Source organism: Vigna unguiculata, chromosome 7 (genome assembly GCF_037176805.1).
Source record: "Vigna unguiculata cultivar grain cowpea cultivar isolate G323 ecotype 2 chromosome 7, ASM3717680v1, whole genome shotgun sequence".
In the NCBI taxonomy this organism is placed as follows: domain Eukaryota; kingdom Viridiplantae; phylum Streptophyta; class Magnoliopsida; order Fabales; family Fabaceae; genus Vigna; species Vigna unguiculata.
Window position 1 is genome coordinate 5971665 of NC_140798.1, and position 17548 is coordinate 5989212.

A 17548-nucleotide genomic window follows, 5' to 3' on the forward strand; every position below is an offset into this window, starting at 1 on the left:
GTTATAGAATGAAATTTAAAGACAGTACCTAAAAATACAGTTATAAGGTAGTTTTTTCAGCTTAGTGTTTAGGGGCTAAGGGTGGCAGTTTTGAGAATTGGGTTTTGTAGCTGGAATAATCTAGTGGGAAGGATAGGGCTCCTCTGATCTTTTGCTGTATGACTGGTGAAATTAGAGAAGTTCAGATTTTCTTTTCTTTGTTCTTCTCTGAGGATAATATTGATTCCTAACAGTTTCACTAACCAATAGTCTAATAGAACCACTTCTGTAATGAATGAACCAAAGTTGGACTATTAATGAAGTGGGATGATCGTATTTGGTAAAAAGTTTTCAAGGGAACAAATTTCTGAAATAATGATAATAGAGGGTAAAATCTAAGCCCATTTTTTATTCATATTTTCAATGTAAAGATACTCCCTTTAAAGGTTCAACTGTACATTTTAGATGAGATTAAAGAGAGAACAAGAGGAAAAAGATCTGAAGAGGAAGGAGAAGGCTGAGGCTCATTTGTACACCATCATAAAGGTACTCTACTTTATTTCTATTATTTTTGCCCCCTTCATTAAATGCTCTGTAAGATGAGAATAAATACCAAGTTATTTATTCATCGGTTTCAGGTTGCTCGTGATGAAGATCTGCGTGAGCAGATTGGAAATGATATATTCTTTGATCTTGTGGATCATGATAAAGTTCGAAGTGTTCGTATTCAAAAACAAATGCCTTTTTTAGTTTTCAAGGTATGAGCTATGGTTTATTTTGTCATATGCAATAACCTTGGTCCATGTATATTTTTTCTAGAATTAAGGTAGTGTTAGAAATTACACACACACATCCACACATATGCAGTTATATTGTCATGGATGTTATTTCTGTTGTTTTAGGGTTTTAGTGTCATACAGTTCCTTGCTGAATAAGTGTTTTTCAGCGTAGAGTTGCATTATGTTCATTGGGTTCTTTCTCATATTGAAATTGATGATTGTCCTATTTAACATATATTATACCACAAACTAATTTTTATTTTCAATTTACTTTGAATCTTTCTGACAACAAATTTATCAGGAAGAAGTTGCCAAGGAATTTAGTATACCCATCCAGTATCAACGTTTTTGGTTGTGGGCAAAGCGCCAAAACAACACATACAGGCCAAATAGAGTACTGACACCTCAGGAAGAAGCACAATCGGTAAGTACTGAAAGGACTTCCACTGCTGTTTTCATATATAGCTGGGTGGCTGGCATGTTTCTATTAGCTTAATGTTAGGTAGATTAAATTGATTTATAAGCTTAGTAATTAGTGATTTTGAATACTGATCTATCTGTTTTCTTTAATAATGTGGATGCTTGTTTAGGATACTCCAAACGTGTCCCTAAATGTGTAATGTTTGCAAAATTCAAATGTAGATATATTTTTTATGTCTGGTAATATATAATAGGAAAGACTCGTAGTTATCAATAAATAGTGTGCTATAGGTGTGGAGTGGAGTGACCAGTGCTTCGTGACTAATATTGTTTAATGTTTTTCAGTTCTGGTGGTAGCAGCTGCTTTCTTGGCAAATTGTCATAATAGCAGCTGTTACCTTGGTGGGAAAAATTTATTCTTTACTTGCCTGTTTTCTGAGTTATAGAATCCATTTGTTTGTTGCTCAGTTTTTAATATTTTTGTTATTTGGGTTGATTTTATTTTCCAAAACAATTAGGGTTTATGCTATGATCCAAAGAACACCCTGTGACCTCTAGTTTGTTTTCAGCTACTGACCTCGATGCATCATTGTTGAGTCACACTGGCCTCTGTTCTCCCTTTGGTCTGTGCTGATGAATACTACTTTGTTGTCTGTTCATGCATCACAACAATTCCATTAGTGTCTTGTCTGTTTGCATCCGTAGCTTCCGCGTGTCTGTTTTATTTAATTTCATGCAGCTCTTCTCGTTTTACTGTTAATTAAATTTGTATATTTTGTTATCTTTCCCCGTCTCTCTTTTGGTCTTTATGAAGTGTTAAGGTATGTAATGTCGTCTACTCACCCAAAAAATCTAATGTATGCTGTTTTTATCTAAATTTTATTTTTATTATTTCATTCCTGTGTTCTTATTCTATTAATTATGGAGCTGCCATTTATTTATGAGTATTTATCTATTTTTCCCATTTTTTTTAAATCATTCCTGTTTATCTCATATCTACAATCTTTAGTGTAGAGGTTATTGCACTATCTGCTGTCCCAAAAATAATGCTACTGTATTTGGCCACTCCGTATGTGTGGTGGGGAGGGGGCTGGTTTAAAATCTTTTCAGTGTTATCTTCTTTTGACTTTATTTTTTTAAATGATAGAGCTTTTAACTATAATTTTAGAGATGTAAATGTAATATTATAAATGTGACGTGTTTATCTTATGAGGAGTGCTAGTAATATACTCTCTAACACACTCTTTCTACCACACACTCTTTGTAATTTATTGAAGAGTACAATATCAGGAAAGGGACATTAAAAGAGTTGGGAAATCCACTAAAATTAGTTTTTTTTTTTTTTTCCATTACATTTCAGCCAATAGTGGAGGGTGTTTTGAAAGAATGTGTTCGAGAGTTTGTTGCTAGCATTTCTCTTATTTTTTAAGACAAACGTTTTTCTATTTTATGGAAGTTCGAAAACATAGTATTCTTTCTTTCAAAATTTTATTTGATTATTTTATCAATATTTTTGTACTAATGATTTATATGATTTGTTTGTGCTGTGGTGCCCTTAACTGTTGTAGGTTGGACTCTTAAGAGAAGTTTCCAATAGAGCAAATAATGCAGAGCTGAAATTATTTTTGGAACTAGAAATGGGGAAGGTAATGTTCTTCTGGTAATTTAATCTTCCTGATTAGTGTTGTGGTGATCACTACGTATTATATATTCTTCCATCCCCTTCTAAGTGAGTCACAACTGACATGGATATATTACCTGCACCTTGCACAATGAATCAGGATTTGCAGCCTATTCCTCCTCCGGAGAAGTCAAAAGAGAATCTCTTGCTTTTCTTTAAACTTTATGAACCTTCAATTGAAAAGCTTAGGTGCGTGCAATTCCTATTACTTATCAGAGGTAAATCTACATTTTATTAATGAAATGTTTATTCCTTTCTTTCATCAGGTATGTTGGACGGCTCTTTGTGATGTTCAGTGGAAAGCCAGTAGATATATTGGTAAAACTAAATGAAATGGCTGGATATGCTCCTGATGAAGAAATAGACATGTTTGAGGTTAGTCAATCTTCATCTCATGAGCAGTTAGGCAATGGGGTGCAATAATTGGACATCAGGTCTTTATTTTCTAGAAAATTGAATAGTTAATAAGAATATTCTAATTTGATCTGATTTGGAATGATTAGGGTTAGAATCAGATTTTCTGGTTTGACTACTTTGGGTCAATGTAAAATCTCTCTGTATGAGAGAAAACAGAGAAAAAATTATCAGAAAGAGAATAGAATTACTATTGCATTGAAAGAAAAAGAAGATACAAGCTGAGCGTAGATAGAGGTTACAACAGTAACAAACTAATCACAGAAGAAAAACAGATAACAAACTAACATTTATATCTCTAATACTCTGATTTGAATTGATCCTTTCTATTTACTTTCCTTTCTACATTTTTTTGTAATTGACAGCTTATCCTATTTATCTAAATCTTTCATTCATGAATAATATACACAAGAATTATTCTTTCTCTCCTATAGTTTCCTATTTATAGCAGTGCCTATAATCACTGTTTACATTCTGTTGTCCATGATCAGGAGATAAAGTTTGAACCTAATGTCATGTGTGAACGTGTTGACAAGAATTCCACATTCCGTGAGAGTCAGGTATGCATCAGGAGTGACTAATATATTTATGGTATTTTGTATTGTGATAACAGCCATTTATTAGTGTTTTAATTTTATAATAATAATAAATATTTGAGCTCATAGCTGTGACTTATCTTGTGCTGTTGTAATTTGAGCAGCTTGAGGATGGTGATATTATTTGCTTCCAGAAGTCCAACAAAACTGGAAACAAAGAGCAATATCGCTATCCGGATGTTCCTTCTTTCTTGGAATATGTGCATAACCGTGTGGTATGAAATGTTTAAGTTAGCATAAAACTTGACTGCTACATTATTTTAAATTGTTATGTCCTCAATTTCAGTATATCCTGTTATTAGAAGCAAGTATATTGCATTGATTGTGAAATATAAATTCTTATCCTTAGGTTCTCTGGATTATTAATTTGCTTTAGAAAGTTAGTTTCTCATCCAAGTGGACATATTATTATTTCCCTTTGTATAAATAATAATTTAATCATCATCCGTGTCTGTACTCATTTGTTGTTTTGGGTCTTTTTCTAACTGTTCAAATTAAGGAATGGTGTTTGAAATATTCTTAAAACCTGGAGCAGTAAGCTATGTACACTAATTTCAATCCCAACTGTTAAGGAAACATATTATGGTACACTAAGGATTTATTGTAACTAATCCTTAAGAGATAACATGAAAATGTAGCAAACTAATTCTAGAGGATAATGTAAGTCATGATAAGATATTTTGGATTTTTCCATATTTTATCAACTTGGTTAAATGGTTTTTTTGGTCATTCCTCATTTTATTTTATCAAATACTTAAAAAAGTAAAAGGCAAACAAATTCCTAGTTTAGTCAATTTTGTTAGAATTCTATTTGCAAAAGTTAAAGAACCAAAACTGAAGAGTCCTGCCATTTGGAGATTATTTGTGCATTCAATAGTTTGTTTTGATATGCAGATTGTTCACTTTAGGATTTTGGAAAAACCAAAGGAGGATGAATTTTTTCAATTTTGTTAGAATTCTATTTGCAAAAGTTAAAGAACCAAAACTGAAGAGTCCTGCCATTTGGAGATTATTTGTGCATTCAATAGTTTGTTTTGATATGCAGGTTGTTCACTTTAGGATTTTGGAAAAACCAAAGGAGGATGAATTTTGTCTTGAGCTGTTAGTTTATTCTCTCTCTCTATTGTAAAGTTTAGTGAAGTATATCTGGTAGTTTAACTTATTACTTTGATGCTCCAGGTCAAAGCTTGACACCTATGACAATGTTGTTGAAGAAGTTGCTCAACATATTGGTTTGAATGATCCTTCTAAAATCAGACTCACATGTCATAACTGTTACTCCCAGCAACCTAAACCGCATCCTATAAAGTACAGAGGAATAGATCATTTGTCAGACATGCTGATTCACTATAATCAGGTGTGTCATTTCAGTGTAAAATTTTTTTCAATAGATTCTGTTTCATTCTAAAATGACTGTTTGGGTTTTTCTTAAGTTTCCAATATGCTAAAACCATTGTCTTTTTGGTTTTGTTTCTAGGCTTCTGATATTCTATACTACGAAGTATTGGATATCCCTTTGCCAGAATTGCAATGCCTAAAAACTCTTAAAATTGCTTTCCATCTTGCTTCCAACGATGAAGTGAGTTCTGTTAGTTTCACTTTCATCTCTTACACAATTATTTACCATATGTGTTATATTTCTAACTGATTTACTCTTGTTCAGGTGGTGATTCATACTATTAGATTACCGAAGCATTGTATTGTGTCAGATGTAATTAATGATCTTAAATCAAAGGTACGATAGTAAATCCACATAATCAAAGTTGGTTGACTTAACAGATTTGCAGACAAATTGAAACATGTCTTTTGGGCTTGTCTGTCTAATTTTGTTTTATTATTATTTACAGATTTTTTAGATCATATAATTTACCTATGCTAATTTGTCTGTGAAACCAATTAAAATTTGGAACATTTTCATAAGCTGTGCTTATAGTATATGATTTGTGCACAAATGTTCAACACATGTGCCAAAAACTGGAAGCCTAGTTCTATAAATCTTTTATTGTGGGAAGGGTCTGAACCATTTGGAATAGACTGATTATATTTACACACATCTGCATTGCTCTTATTAGTTACTTAAATTTTTTATACGAAAAGGTAACTAAATTTATAAATTCTGTCTTCTCCATGTATGAAATAACAGAAGAACAAGAAAATACACAGTGGAAATTGTTGAAATTATGGTGTTATTGAGGGTGAGGGAATTGAGAGAAGAGGGGTGATGTTTAATATTCTATTTTGTAATCAAATGATTACAATGGTTTAATGTTTGTATAAAATCTAGAGTATTAACCTGTATTTAGTCTACTTGTTATTGCTCATCATGTTTCCTTATTTTATTATGATTTTTTCTTCTGAGTAGTTAGAATTGTGATTAGTATAAATAAGTCTGTGTTTAAAGTTTTAGTAACATCCTCAACACATTGTAATAATTATGTATCTCAATTAAGATTTTTGATGCATAGATATGATATATGCATCTGACATATTTTGGATACTGCGATATTTCGGATACTGCGATCTAGGATACTGTGATCTAGTTAATGTATAAGCTTTTACATGTTCCCTGGTATAGTAGTGCATGTTCTTTGAATCCATTCCTCTAGTTGAATTTATCGGTACTAGAATGGATGTTTGAATCTTGGTAATTTGCTGCTAAAACAGCTTGGCTTGTCAACTAGATGTTTATGGTGCTTCCCTCTGGTGGTAAATGCTCCATGGCTTGATTTTTTTATTTTCTAAATATGATCCTCACAAGAATAACTTAGTCGGTTTTGAGTTTAATGACAAGATATTTAGAAAAAATATATCCAATATAGCAAAACATGTTACGCTTGCAACTCTTGGAAATTTATTTCACAAGGAAATTATGTCATACCTTTACAATCTTCAAACATACTTTGTTAGTCCCACCAACTTCTAATTTCTTGTAGTTTTTGGATTAGTATGCATGAATAGTATAGAGTGTGTTTGAACATTGTAGAACCGATTTTCAAAATTTGTCTCTTTATTGCTAGTACATCAATCTGGAAAATGTTTGTCTCCTTCTATCTAGTGCATAATCTATTGGAGATCCTGAATTGACTAGAAATAAGATGAATTTATTGCTTAAATTTCTTTCATCAATTTATAGTTTTTGGATTAGTATGAACGAATAGTATAGAGTGTGTTTGAACATTGAAGAGCTGATCTTTCAAAATTTGTCTCTTTATTGCTAGTACATAAATTGGAAAATGTTTGACTCCTTATCTCTAGTGGCATAATCTGTTGGAGATCCTGAATTGATTAAAAATAAGATGAATTTACAATATATAAGTAGGTGCAAATGTCAACTTATAAGCTGATTTTGTAAAGTTGAATTAGGCTTAAAGTCAATTTCTTAAGATGTTATCATAGCTATCCAAAACCTATCCTAACGAGATTTGTTGTTTGTTCAACCTATCGTGTCACTTGCTATTAGGTTGTTATCGAACCACGCTTGAGATGTGTATGTGTTGAGATCCCATATCGAGTATAAAATGAATTGACAATATATAAGTGGGTGCAAAAACATCGCCCTACAAGCCAGTTTTGGAAGATTGAGTTAGGTTTATAGTTCACTAATCAAACACATTATTTTAGACATACATTGTTGGTATCACTCTAATATTTTAAGATTTTTCTCTTTGTTCAATTGGGATATATTAGTAGATAAGGGTATGTTAGGAACCAAGGATTGAAAAGAGAAAGAAAATAAATTTTTTTATTGAATGTATTGAAAAGGACAAGAATTAGGAGAGCACTCTCTCTTCTATGGGTTTACACGTAACAAGATTTATCTATTCAGAAAGAGCTAATGCTCAATCTACAATACGAACAACCTTCCTTTCTCGTATGCTTTTTCTATTTATATCTAACACCTTAAGTAACTAACTCATTATATTTTAGCTATATATTGGAAATCCCATATCGATTAGAGATATGGGCAAGTTATAGTATACAAATGGGTGCAAAACCCACTTTATAAGTCGATTTTGTAGGTTTGAGTTAGGTCTAACCCTACTCTTGTGAGGATATGTATTAGAAATCTGATATCAACTAAAAATAGGGTCAAGTTATAGTATATAAGTGGGTGAGCCTCACCATACTTGCTGGTTTTATATGGTTGAGTTAGACTTTAATTATAGTTTGTTATTACTATTTTAACCAACTTCTTGTACCGTAATGATACTCCTTTCCTAAAATTCAACTTTATCCTTGAGGTTGGAAATGTGGAAGCTGAATCCCATGGCTTATTTTAATCACCATAATCTTCATTTGTGTACCCAAAAGCATGCAATGCTTTCTTGCCATCGGAATGGGAACCCAGTATCATAGCATGAAAACACAACTTCAATTGCTTGGGTGGTTGTTGGACAAGGTGAAACTCTATATAACATGAAACACTATGATTGTATCTGAGCCTTCCTCTTTCTTTACTCCATTACTAAGTTGTCATCTATTGGTGCAACAAAGGTTAATGCTAAAAACTTACATAATAAGTTGAAATTCGAATACTCCAACATCATTAAGGTTCCAACCACTTTCATAATTGAATCTGGGGTCAGTAAGAACTTTTACAATGGATATCTGAATTTTGAAAACAATGATCCTTGGTTGTATCTCTAACTTTTACTTTCTTTTGATAAACTTTGCTATTGGGCAATGAAAAAACTGATCTTCACAGCTTGCAATCTTCACTATCTTTATTGATGCCTCAACTTCTTCTTCCATCATAATCTTTGTTTCTCTTGATAATTTCCCTTCATATTTGGTTTCTTCTCCACTACAAATGGTGTAATACTTGGTTATTGAACCTTCTGTATGTCTGCTTTATGTTTGCAAGAATCTCAATGGTTACCATCATATATAAAACTGTAATCTTTGACTTCACTCCCCATTTTCTACCAAAGGTACAATAGTTTCACCTTTCTTGTCCAAGATATAACCTTCACTTTAATTCATTTTGACCCACTTTCCTCAATCAATCAAATGTGAATCAATCAATCAATCAAATGTGAATCAAGTATCTTGTGCAACATGTGGTTCAGCTCTAGTGTTTTGGTCCTTTTCTCAGGAGCATTGTTCTGAGTCTCGCTTCAGTGCAAGTTTTCATAATTGCTAAAACTAATGTAGTGATAACAACCTGCAATTATTAAAACGTGGCAGTGCTATCTCGAGACATTGGAATTTCCCTTTTTTCAGCAAATTAGTTAAAGGTCTTTCTATTTTTCATAATTACCATTGAACCTACTCTAGTAGCCTGAGTTCCAAAGGTTCTTTCAAAGCCTTGATGCACTTAAGAAAATACCGTTGTAGTATTGCTTTTGTTAGAATAATTTATGTTGATGATATAACTTGTTTGTGTTAGGTTAAGAAGTCTGTCCAAAAAAGTTGTTTTGCTTATTAGCATTAATTACCCAGATATACCCTTGTCATTGTACACTTTTGGTATTCCTGATATAATTTTCATATATAAATAAGATGAATCAGGTATGACATAATCAATCTCTTTAGCCTTTTCTTTTGCATTTTTTTTTTCAGTCTTGAGTTCGTATCGTGTGGGTTGATCCCGTTTGCATGTTTTGTGGTTTTCCGCCATCTACCATTATCGTCCACTGCCTTGTCTTTTTTTTTTCTGTTTTAATTTTACAAATAACATCTAGTTTGGTTTGTCTCATTGAGATACAATGAAACCTTTGTGGTATGCTTCCTTCCAGCACTATCTACTTGCCGAGCACCACCCTTTTATCCAACAACCATTAGATCTAATGCATCTTGCCATGTCGTGTCCAAATCACGTGGTCAAATTCTCTAACTCTACAACACATTGCCACATGTTGCAGCTTGGGGCTTGAAGGCCACATGCCATCTTTGCATCCTCGGAGCAACTTTGGTCTTCTCCACAAGCCTCAGTGTTCCTCATTGTCCGAGTTGTGCTTATTACCATTAATTACTTCTATATAAGCCTTTTGCTTGTGTTAAAAGTGGGCTTTAAGCCTAACTCAACCCCACAAAATCGGCTTGTAAGGTGTGGTTTGCACCTAACTTATATACTATGAAATTGCCTTATCTCTAGTCGATGTGGGACTTCCAACACACCCCTCACGCTGAGGTATATACATCTTGTGTATGGGTCTAGAAATGGGTGGTCCGTTAGCGACCCGATAGTAGATGGAACAAAATGTCCAAGAAATCTCACTAGGATAGGTTTCTTAATTTTGTTTAAACAATGGCTCTGATACCATGTTAGAAGTGGGTTTTAAGCCTAGCTCAACCCTACAAAACCGGTTTGTAAGGTGAGGTTTGCACCTCACTTATATACTAAGAAATTGCCTTATCTCTAGTCGATGTGAGACTTCCAACACCTTGTACATTCTTGGTATTGATGATATAATGTTCTTCTATAAATAACATAGATCAGCAAGAGATAATTAATCTCTTAAACCCTTTTTTATTATTTTACCAGTCTTAAGTGCTTCACTTTCTATGGATCAATTTCTACCCATTACACAAAACTCACTATGCAGAATCTATGTTGTTGTAATGTAGTAAAAACTTGTCTTAAATGCCCCAAATGTTCTTTTCATTATTTAGTATTATTTATCCTATTATAAAATAAATAAGTAAAAAATCATATGGTCTTGGATTGTATGTTGGTGGTAATCTTGTCTTCTATATATTGACATCTGCCTTATGGAAAATTTGTTAACCAGGTTTTTTTCCTGTCATACAGGTAGATTTATCACATCCAGATGCAGAACTTAGATTGCTTGAAGTTTTCTATCACAAGATCTATAAGGTGAGAAAAATGTATAGTTTTAATTTCGTTTTCAGATACATTGATTATTAAATTTTGACATTAAGGTAGAATAGAATGTGTGTGTGTGTGTGTGTTTGTGTGTGTGTGTGTGTGTGTACAAGATTGGAAAACTAATTGAGGTAGGGTATTGTATTTACAATAAAGGAGAGCTAAACCCAAAATACAAATGAAGAATTAACAAGTAACGGAAGATAAACATAAGATATCTATCTAAGATATCTAATAATCTAATTTATCTAAGACTCCTTCTTAAGTTGGTGTATACAAATCATATGTACAAAGCTTGTTACAAATATAATTAATTCTCAGTCCCTGTAAAGGCTTAGTGGAAATATCTGTTAGTTGATCACTTGAGTTAACAAACTTAGTCTTGATGTCTCTAAATACAATCTTCTCTTGAATGAAATGACAGTCAATCTCAATATTTTTGGTTCTCTCATGGAAGACAAAATTAGAACTAATTATTGTATTTTGGGATTAATCTCTCTTATTTAGAGAATACACATAGGATACTATATTTATTATAAAAGAAATATGGGTTAACCCCAAAATACAAATGAAGAATAATAACAAAGTAACGGAAGATTAAAGATAAAGATAAGATATCTAATAATCTAATTTATCTAATAGTAATCATATCCCCATGATTCAGGGATATAATCAAATCCTTGTGATTCAAAGATATTTTTTTGTAAACTTCAATTGTAATTTGCTAAATATGGAAGTAATAAAATATGATTTCTAATACTCTCAATCAAGCTAGTAAATATGTATTTTCCATTCCTAGCTTGGAAACAATCCTTTCAAAGTTGGTAAAAATGAAATTTACAAGTACTTGGAGAACCTTCCTTAAAAATTGGTTGTGAAGGGGGGGGGGGGGGGGGGGGGGGCAATCATAATAGACTTGGGCACCCTGTACTATCGAAGGCTCTATTTGGTTTATTGTAGCCTTCACCTAGAACTAAAGATCAAATCATTCAGCACTGATGTTTTCTGCTTTCCCAGTATACATTCATTACAATCCTGCACATTATGATGTGGCAACTTACTCTATGTAAATATCTTAACGAGAAATTGATTCATTCTTTTTATTCCATCATGCTGATTATAATGAGTTTTTAATGACTAGGTCATGCAATTTGTTTTCTCTTTGTTGTCTATATCTGTGAATTATAACTTAATAATAACTATACCTGATGGGTATATTTTAAACTGCTCACAAATGGATTGAAACATAGTTATAAAATATGAACTGTAAATACTCAAACACTGGAGTTCTTATAACCAGATGCATCGCAAGTTAAATCAATACTTGAAATCCATACCAGTGCAAGGCTGGGGCTCAAAATTCCATGGTTGATCACTTTTTAACTGGAGATTATGTAACTAATAATCAGATAACTAAGGATTTAGATAGTTTAATATTGAATGGTGAAATGAATCAACATGGATTTGCTCTACTCTGTTGAGAATGCATCTGGCACAATGAATGTGCTTTCTCGGAGAGCTCCAATAGTTAACTTACAAGTTTATACCTTATTAGTCTTTCCCTTTTGTTGTTTGTTGTCATTCACTTGTCACAATTATTGACTTTAATTCATGAGAAAATTTCTAAATTTTTATAGTTCAATTCATAATATTGTGTCTAATCTTTTGTAGATTTTCCATCTCAATGAACGGATTGAGAATATTAATGATCAGTATTGGACACTTCGAGCAGAGGAGGTAAATATTTGTATATATACTGCTTTATAAAATTCTTTTTAACAGTTTAGATATGTTGTCAAGTCTGAATGAGTAGTTATGGGGATTATTGTTAAAAAGCAATATCAAGAAACTGTGATGATCAAGATTGAGACATGATTATATATATTTTTAGAACAATGGAAGAAGGTATGACTGTATTTTGTTATAACGGAATGTGTAAGTGTGACTGAGTAGGATTTGGGATTATTGTTACAATAGATTGTTGAGAAGAAAAGAGTTTTTCTATTGGATTGTAAATTCAGTATGATACCAGTTTCTAGTTCCTATTAGTTCTTAACATTTGAATATAAATGTTTAAATGACAAACCCTACTTATTGTGCTTGTAAAACATGATTGTGAGCGATGTTAATAGCTGCCCCATGTGCCATTCCTTTTGAACGATGATTCACTTCCTAGGTTGTTTATGTTCACTTGTAAATGTCTCTTCCATAGATCATGCATGAGTTGACAAACTACACTTACATCATAAGCTATGTCGGGTCTATTGCAGGCTAAGTAAATAAGCTTCTCCACAAGTCTTTAATATTATCCTTTATTCACAATAGAACTACCTTCATCATTCCCAATTCTATGGTGGTTCTGTTCTATAGGACTTGTGGGGTTCTTGCAATCAATCTTATCTTCTTTCTTTGAGAAGATGAAGAACGTACATCCTTTGAGAGAATTAAAGATCTTTCTTGGAGTAAGTTACCTCTATCCCAAGGAAGTACTTTAGTTTTCATAGATTTTTCATTTCAAACTAACCAGCAAGCTTTCTTTCAAGATTTGTTTTTCATGTTCATCATCTACAACTATTACGTCATTATCATACACCAAAGTATGGTAAGTTTACCTTCTAGGGAATGCTTAATGAACGGGGTATTGTCTTCTTGACTTTGTTGATAATAACCCGAGTGAGTCTACCAAACCATCCACAAGGTGACTACTTAAGTTTGTACAAAGCTTTCTTCAATTTATACACATCTTCCTCTAGACCTAAATCCTGGAGGAATCTCCTTGTTGACTTCTTCCTCTAAATGTCCATGCAAGAAAACATTCTTCATATCAAAATATTGTAATTTCCAACCAAAATATGTTGTTTGTGAGAATATTCAAACATTATTGATATGTCACTGGAGCAAATGTCTCCTCATATTCAACACCATAAGTTGAGTATACCTTTGTAATGATCCAATGAGCCTATAGAATTATATTTTACATTATAAGCCCATGTGCATCCTACTAACTTTTTATCTTGTGGCCTTTCAACAATCCCCATGTCTATTTTTTTATTTTTACTATACAGTCATTCCTTCGTTCATGGTTTAAAACTTCTCAAAGAGGAAATTTTGGTGATTCATAGATAGGTGTTTAGTGGACACAAAAATGAAAAATAGGATACTTGGTCGAACATTGATTTCCTTTTCTCCAAGCTATGGACAAGTTATCAAGGTTTAGGTTCATGATTATTATTCAAGAAATTTTCCAAAGGTTCAAGGGTGTCATAAGAATAAATGCGTATCCCTAGCTCAAACGATTGGAGTTGTTGTTGGATCACGTTGGGTTGTTTATTTCTTTAATATTGCATATGGAAGAAACTCTCAACGCAAATAATTTTTGGAGCTAACCCTAAGGATCAAAGTCGCCCCTATTAGGGGAAACATCAAAGACATCCATAAGAGATGTGCCAATAAAAGTATCAAGAGCACCAAGAGTAGTATCTGTATGATGTGGTGCCTCTATGAAAGGGAAAAAAGATTGAGCTACTATACAACTCTCTTCTTGAAGCTAAAGACGTATTTAAAAGGATTCAATTTTATCAAATAGTGATATTCATAAAGGTAAAAAACTTTCGATTCACAGAAGTTTAACATCAATACCCCTTTTTATCATAAGTATAACCAACAAATATGTATTCAACAACTCTAGCAAAATTGACTATGAATGTGGACAAACACAACATATCTCGAAGCTTAACATTGAAGGCTAGAAAGCAAAGCAGCAAATGTAAACAAAGAAAAGAGAGAGGGTAATTGGTTGGTAAGGTATGCAGTGTTATAAGTACAATATTAAATGCATTACTAGAAGTTGGTAGAATATTAAATGTATTATTAGAAGCTAATAGAAAGTTAAGAACATTCTAGAGATCTCTTTTTTTTAGTGTTAAAGTTCTCTACATGTAGAGGCTAATGTATTGTTTCAAATGAATCAATTGAATAACAATCTTCTTTCATTTATATTAATTTTCTCTAGTTGGTATTAGAGCTCCCAATCTTGGGGGCCCTACTTCCGCATTTCTTCTCCATCTTAGTTACGGTTCCTTTTAGGGTTGCCTGAAGTGCTCCCAATTCCTTTAAATATTGGGATTGCTTGAAGTGCACCCAACATATGATTTTGTCCGTTCTTGCACCTTGTTGTCCACCAGAGTTGTTGCTGGACATTCGTCGAAGTTGTTGGACCTTCATTGTGCATTCGCCAAAACTATTGCCGATTCCTCGCTGAAGTTGTTGTTGAGTAGTTGTCGGGCTTTCTTGTTAGAGCTTTCGCCATTGCCATCATCAAAATCGTCATTGTCGCTGCCGCCTCAACATATGGATCCTTTTGTTATTGTTCTCTTTTTATTAAGGGGGGGCTAAGGAATCCTATTATTTACTTAAGCATGGAAGTTCTACTAAGTAATGTTGGGCTTCTTACTTCAGAGATACATGCACTATGTGTTGAAATTGAATGTTTGAAATCTCTTATGGAGTCCACTAGTAAGTCACCTTCTTGTACTAGCTCTCTAGCTATGACTGATAAGAACTTCAATTCATCTTTTGATGTTTCTAAAACTCTACGTAAGGACTCTTGGGTTCTCGACTCTGGTGCCAAAGACCATATGACCCCTCATTCATCTCTTTTATCATCATATGTTTCTCTTTTCAGAAACCAAATTACTGTTGTCAATGGGATTCATATACCAATAATTGGACGTGGTAATGTTTCCTGTTTGCCATCCCTCAATCTTAAAGATGTTATTCATGTTCCAAACCTTTCTAATAATCTTATTTCCATTAAAAAACTTACGCATGACCTAAAGTGTTATGTAACATTTTTTCCCACTCATTGTATTTTTCAGGATCTTGCCACGGGGAGGACGATTTAGAAATATGAAGGAATAGGGAGGGTTGTATTGTTTTAACTAAAATAAGATCAGTATTAGTGAACAAATGGGTACCTCTTGTCTCCAATCTTGCACTACTTTTTAGTCCTCTCAAATTTGGCTTCTCCATCGTTGTCTAGGACGTCCTTCCTTTCCCTTTCTAAAGTTCATGTTCCCTTCCTTATTTTCCAAAGAGTTTGTTGAGTCATTTAAATGTGATGTATGTCAACTTGCAAAACACCATTGGGCCACATGTCCTCCTAGTAATACAATTAGTGTCCATCCTTTTGAGTTAACTCATTCTAACCTTTGGGGGCCTACATCAAACTATAGTATTTCTAGTGTTAAATGGTTTGTCACGATTATTAATGATTGTACCCGTGTTACATGGATTTTCCTCATGAAAGAAAAATCTGAAGTTTTTACTTTATTTGTCAAATTCTTCCATATGGTAAAAGCACAATTTAGGAAGTCAATCTAATGTTTACACTCTCAAAGAACATGGCGACTCCTTCCATGGGGTCTCATTCATTTTGACCATTTGATGAGCCTTGTTACTTTAAACAATATAGAAGACTTTAGAAAGAGAAGAAAAAGAAAGTCTTTCCTTCCCAAGAATTCTATGGTCATATTAAGGATTCAATCTTGATAAGAACTTAAAAATCTAAGTAACGAACAAAATTTATTATATGCGTTTACTCAAATAAGTTGGTCTCTTGGACCTGAAAGGATTTTTGAATGACTCAAAGTCTTGGTGTAATGTATTCTAAGATAGCAAAAATGGATAAAATGAGATTCATTCTTTTCTAGCCATCCATTTAGGCTGGGATTTGTTATAGTATGATGTTAAAAATGCGCTCGGTCGTGGAGACCTAGAAGTGGAGTTCTACTTGGATAGTCCTACTAGATTCTGTACTCAGTGGAAAGAACAGGGTGTGCAAGCTGAAGAAAGCTTTGCATGGTCTCAAACATATTTCCAGGCATGCTCTAAAAGATTCACCCAAGGTATATTATCCATGGGGGAAATACTACCCTAGGCTTCACTTGTTACTACGCAATATTTGTTAGGGAAATATGACAATTGCCAATCCCATGACAGATTTGTGGAAAACAGGACAGGTGTTATGGGGTAACAAGCTCAGGTTGAATTTGAACGATAGAAGTCTACCATCCCAGACCTTTCAATTTTGGCAGTTCCAAAATTTCCAAACCATTTGTCTTCGATGTTATTTACTGTCTTGATATGGAGCTATGCCTTTTCTCCTAGCTCATTATTCTTAATTTTACAAGTTGCATTTTCAATTTCCTTTTGATTTAGATTCCAGAGGAAGAGAAAAACCTCGGCCCTCAGCATCGGTTGATCCATGTTTATCATTTCTTGAAAGACACAAATCAAAATCAGGTGCTTTGCCCCCAAATTTGTCTAATATAAAATTAATTTATGTGAAATTACTACCCTTGAATTTTCTAACATTTTTGTTTTCTTATGTATTGTTGTGGCTTGAAAATACCAGCAAGTTCAGAACTTCGGACATCCTTTTTTCTTAGCGATCCATGAGGGTGAGACATTAGCTGAAGTCAAATTGCGAATACAGAGCAAGTTGCAAGTTCCAGATGAGGAGTTTTCCAAGGTAAATATTGCTAAAGTGACTGAATTATGCGCTCTTGCTTTTACCATGTGTTTAAATATAGGGAATTTTACAATTTCAAGGACATTAAAATACACTAATAACTGTTTCATTTTTCAATGTTTTGTTTAGAAAATACAATTCAAATTTATTGAATTTTAGTTTTCCTTTTTAGACAGTATTTCAATTATTACCATATAAAAAAAATTATTTTAGTATAAGCAATATTTAAAAATTCAAAGTTGTCAAGTAATTGACTAATCCCAGCTGAAATAACCTTGGCCAGTGACAATCAAGAGAAACCTATATTATACTTTTGAA

General features: G+C 33.0%; 1 protein-coding gene across 4 annotated transcripts in view; it reads left to right on the plus strand.

Annotated features, from left to right (window-relative positions):
* The window catches only part of LOC114191621 (ubiquitin C-terminal hydrolase 13-like), a 37942-nt gene that overhangs the window by 18360 nt on the left and 2034 nt on the right, over positions 1-17548 (plus strand). For all 4 annotated transcript variants that reach the window (XM_085665165.1, XM_028080916.2, XM_085665163.1 and 1 more), the window contains exons 14-29: positions 445-525; positions 618-737; positions 1060-1182; positions 2747-2824; positions 2960-3048; positions 3126-3234; positions 3765-3833; positions 3974-4084; positions 4915-4970; positions 5049-5226; positions 5347-5448; positions 5533-5604; positions 10624-10689; positions 12370-12435; positions 16918-17001; positions 17114-17230. In XM_085665165.1, coding sequence (XP_085521291.1) covers positions 445-525; positions 618-737; positions 1060-1182; positions 2747-2824; positions 2960-3048; positions 3126-3234; positions 3765-3833; positions 3974-4084; positions 4915-4970; positions 5049-5226; positions 5347-5448; positions 5533-5604; positions 10624-10689; positions 12370-12435; positions 16918-17001; positions 17114-17230 — 1521 coding nt within the window. The remainder of the gene's footprint in view (positions 1-444; positions 526-617; positions 738-1059; positions 1183-2746; positions 2825-2959; positions 3049-3125; positions 3235-3764; positions 3834-3973; positions 4085-4914; positions 4971-5048; positions 5227-5346; positions 5449-5532; positions 5605-10623; positions 10690-12369; positions 12436-16917; positions 17002-17113; positions 17231-17548) is intronic.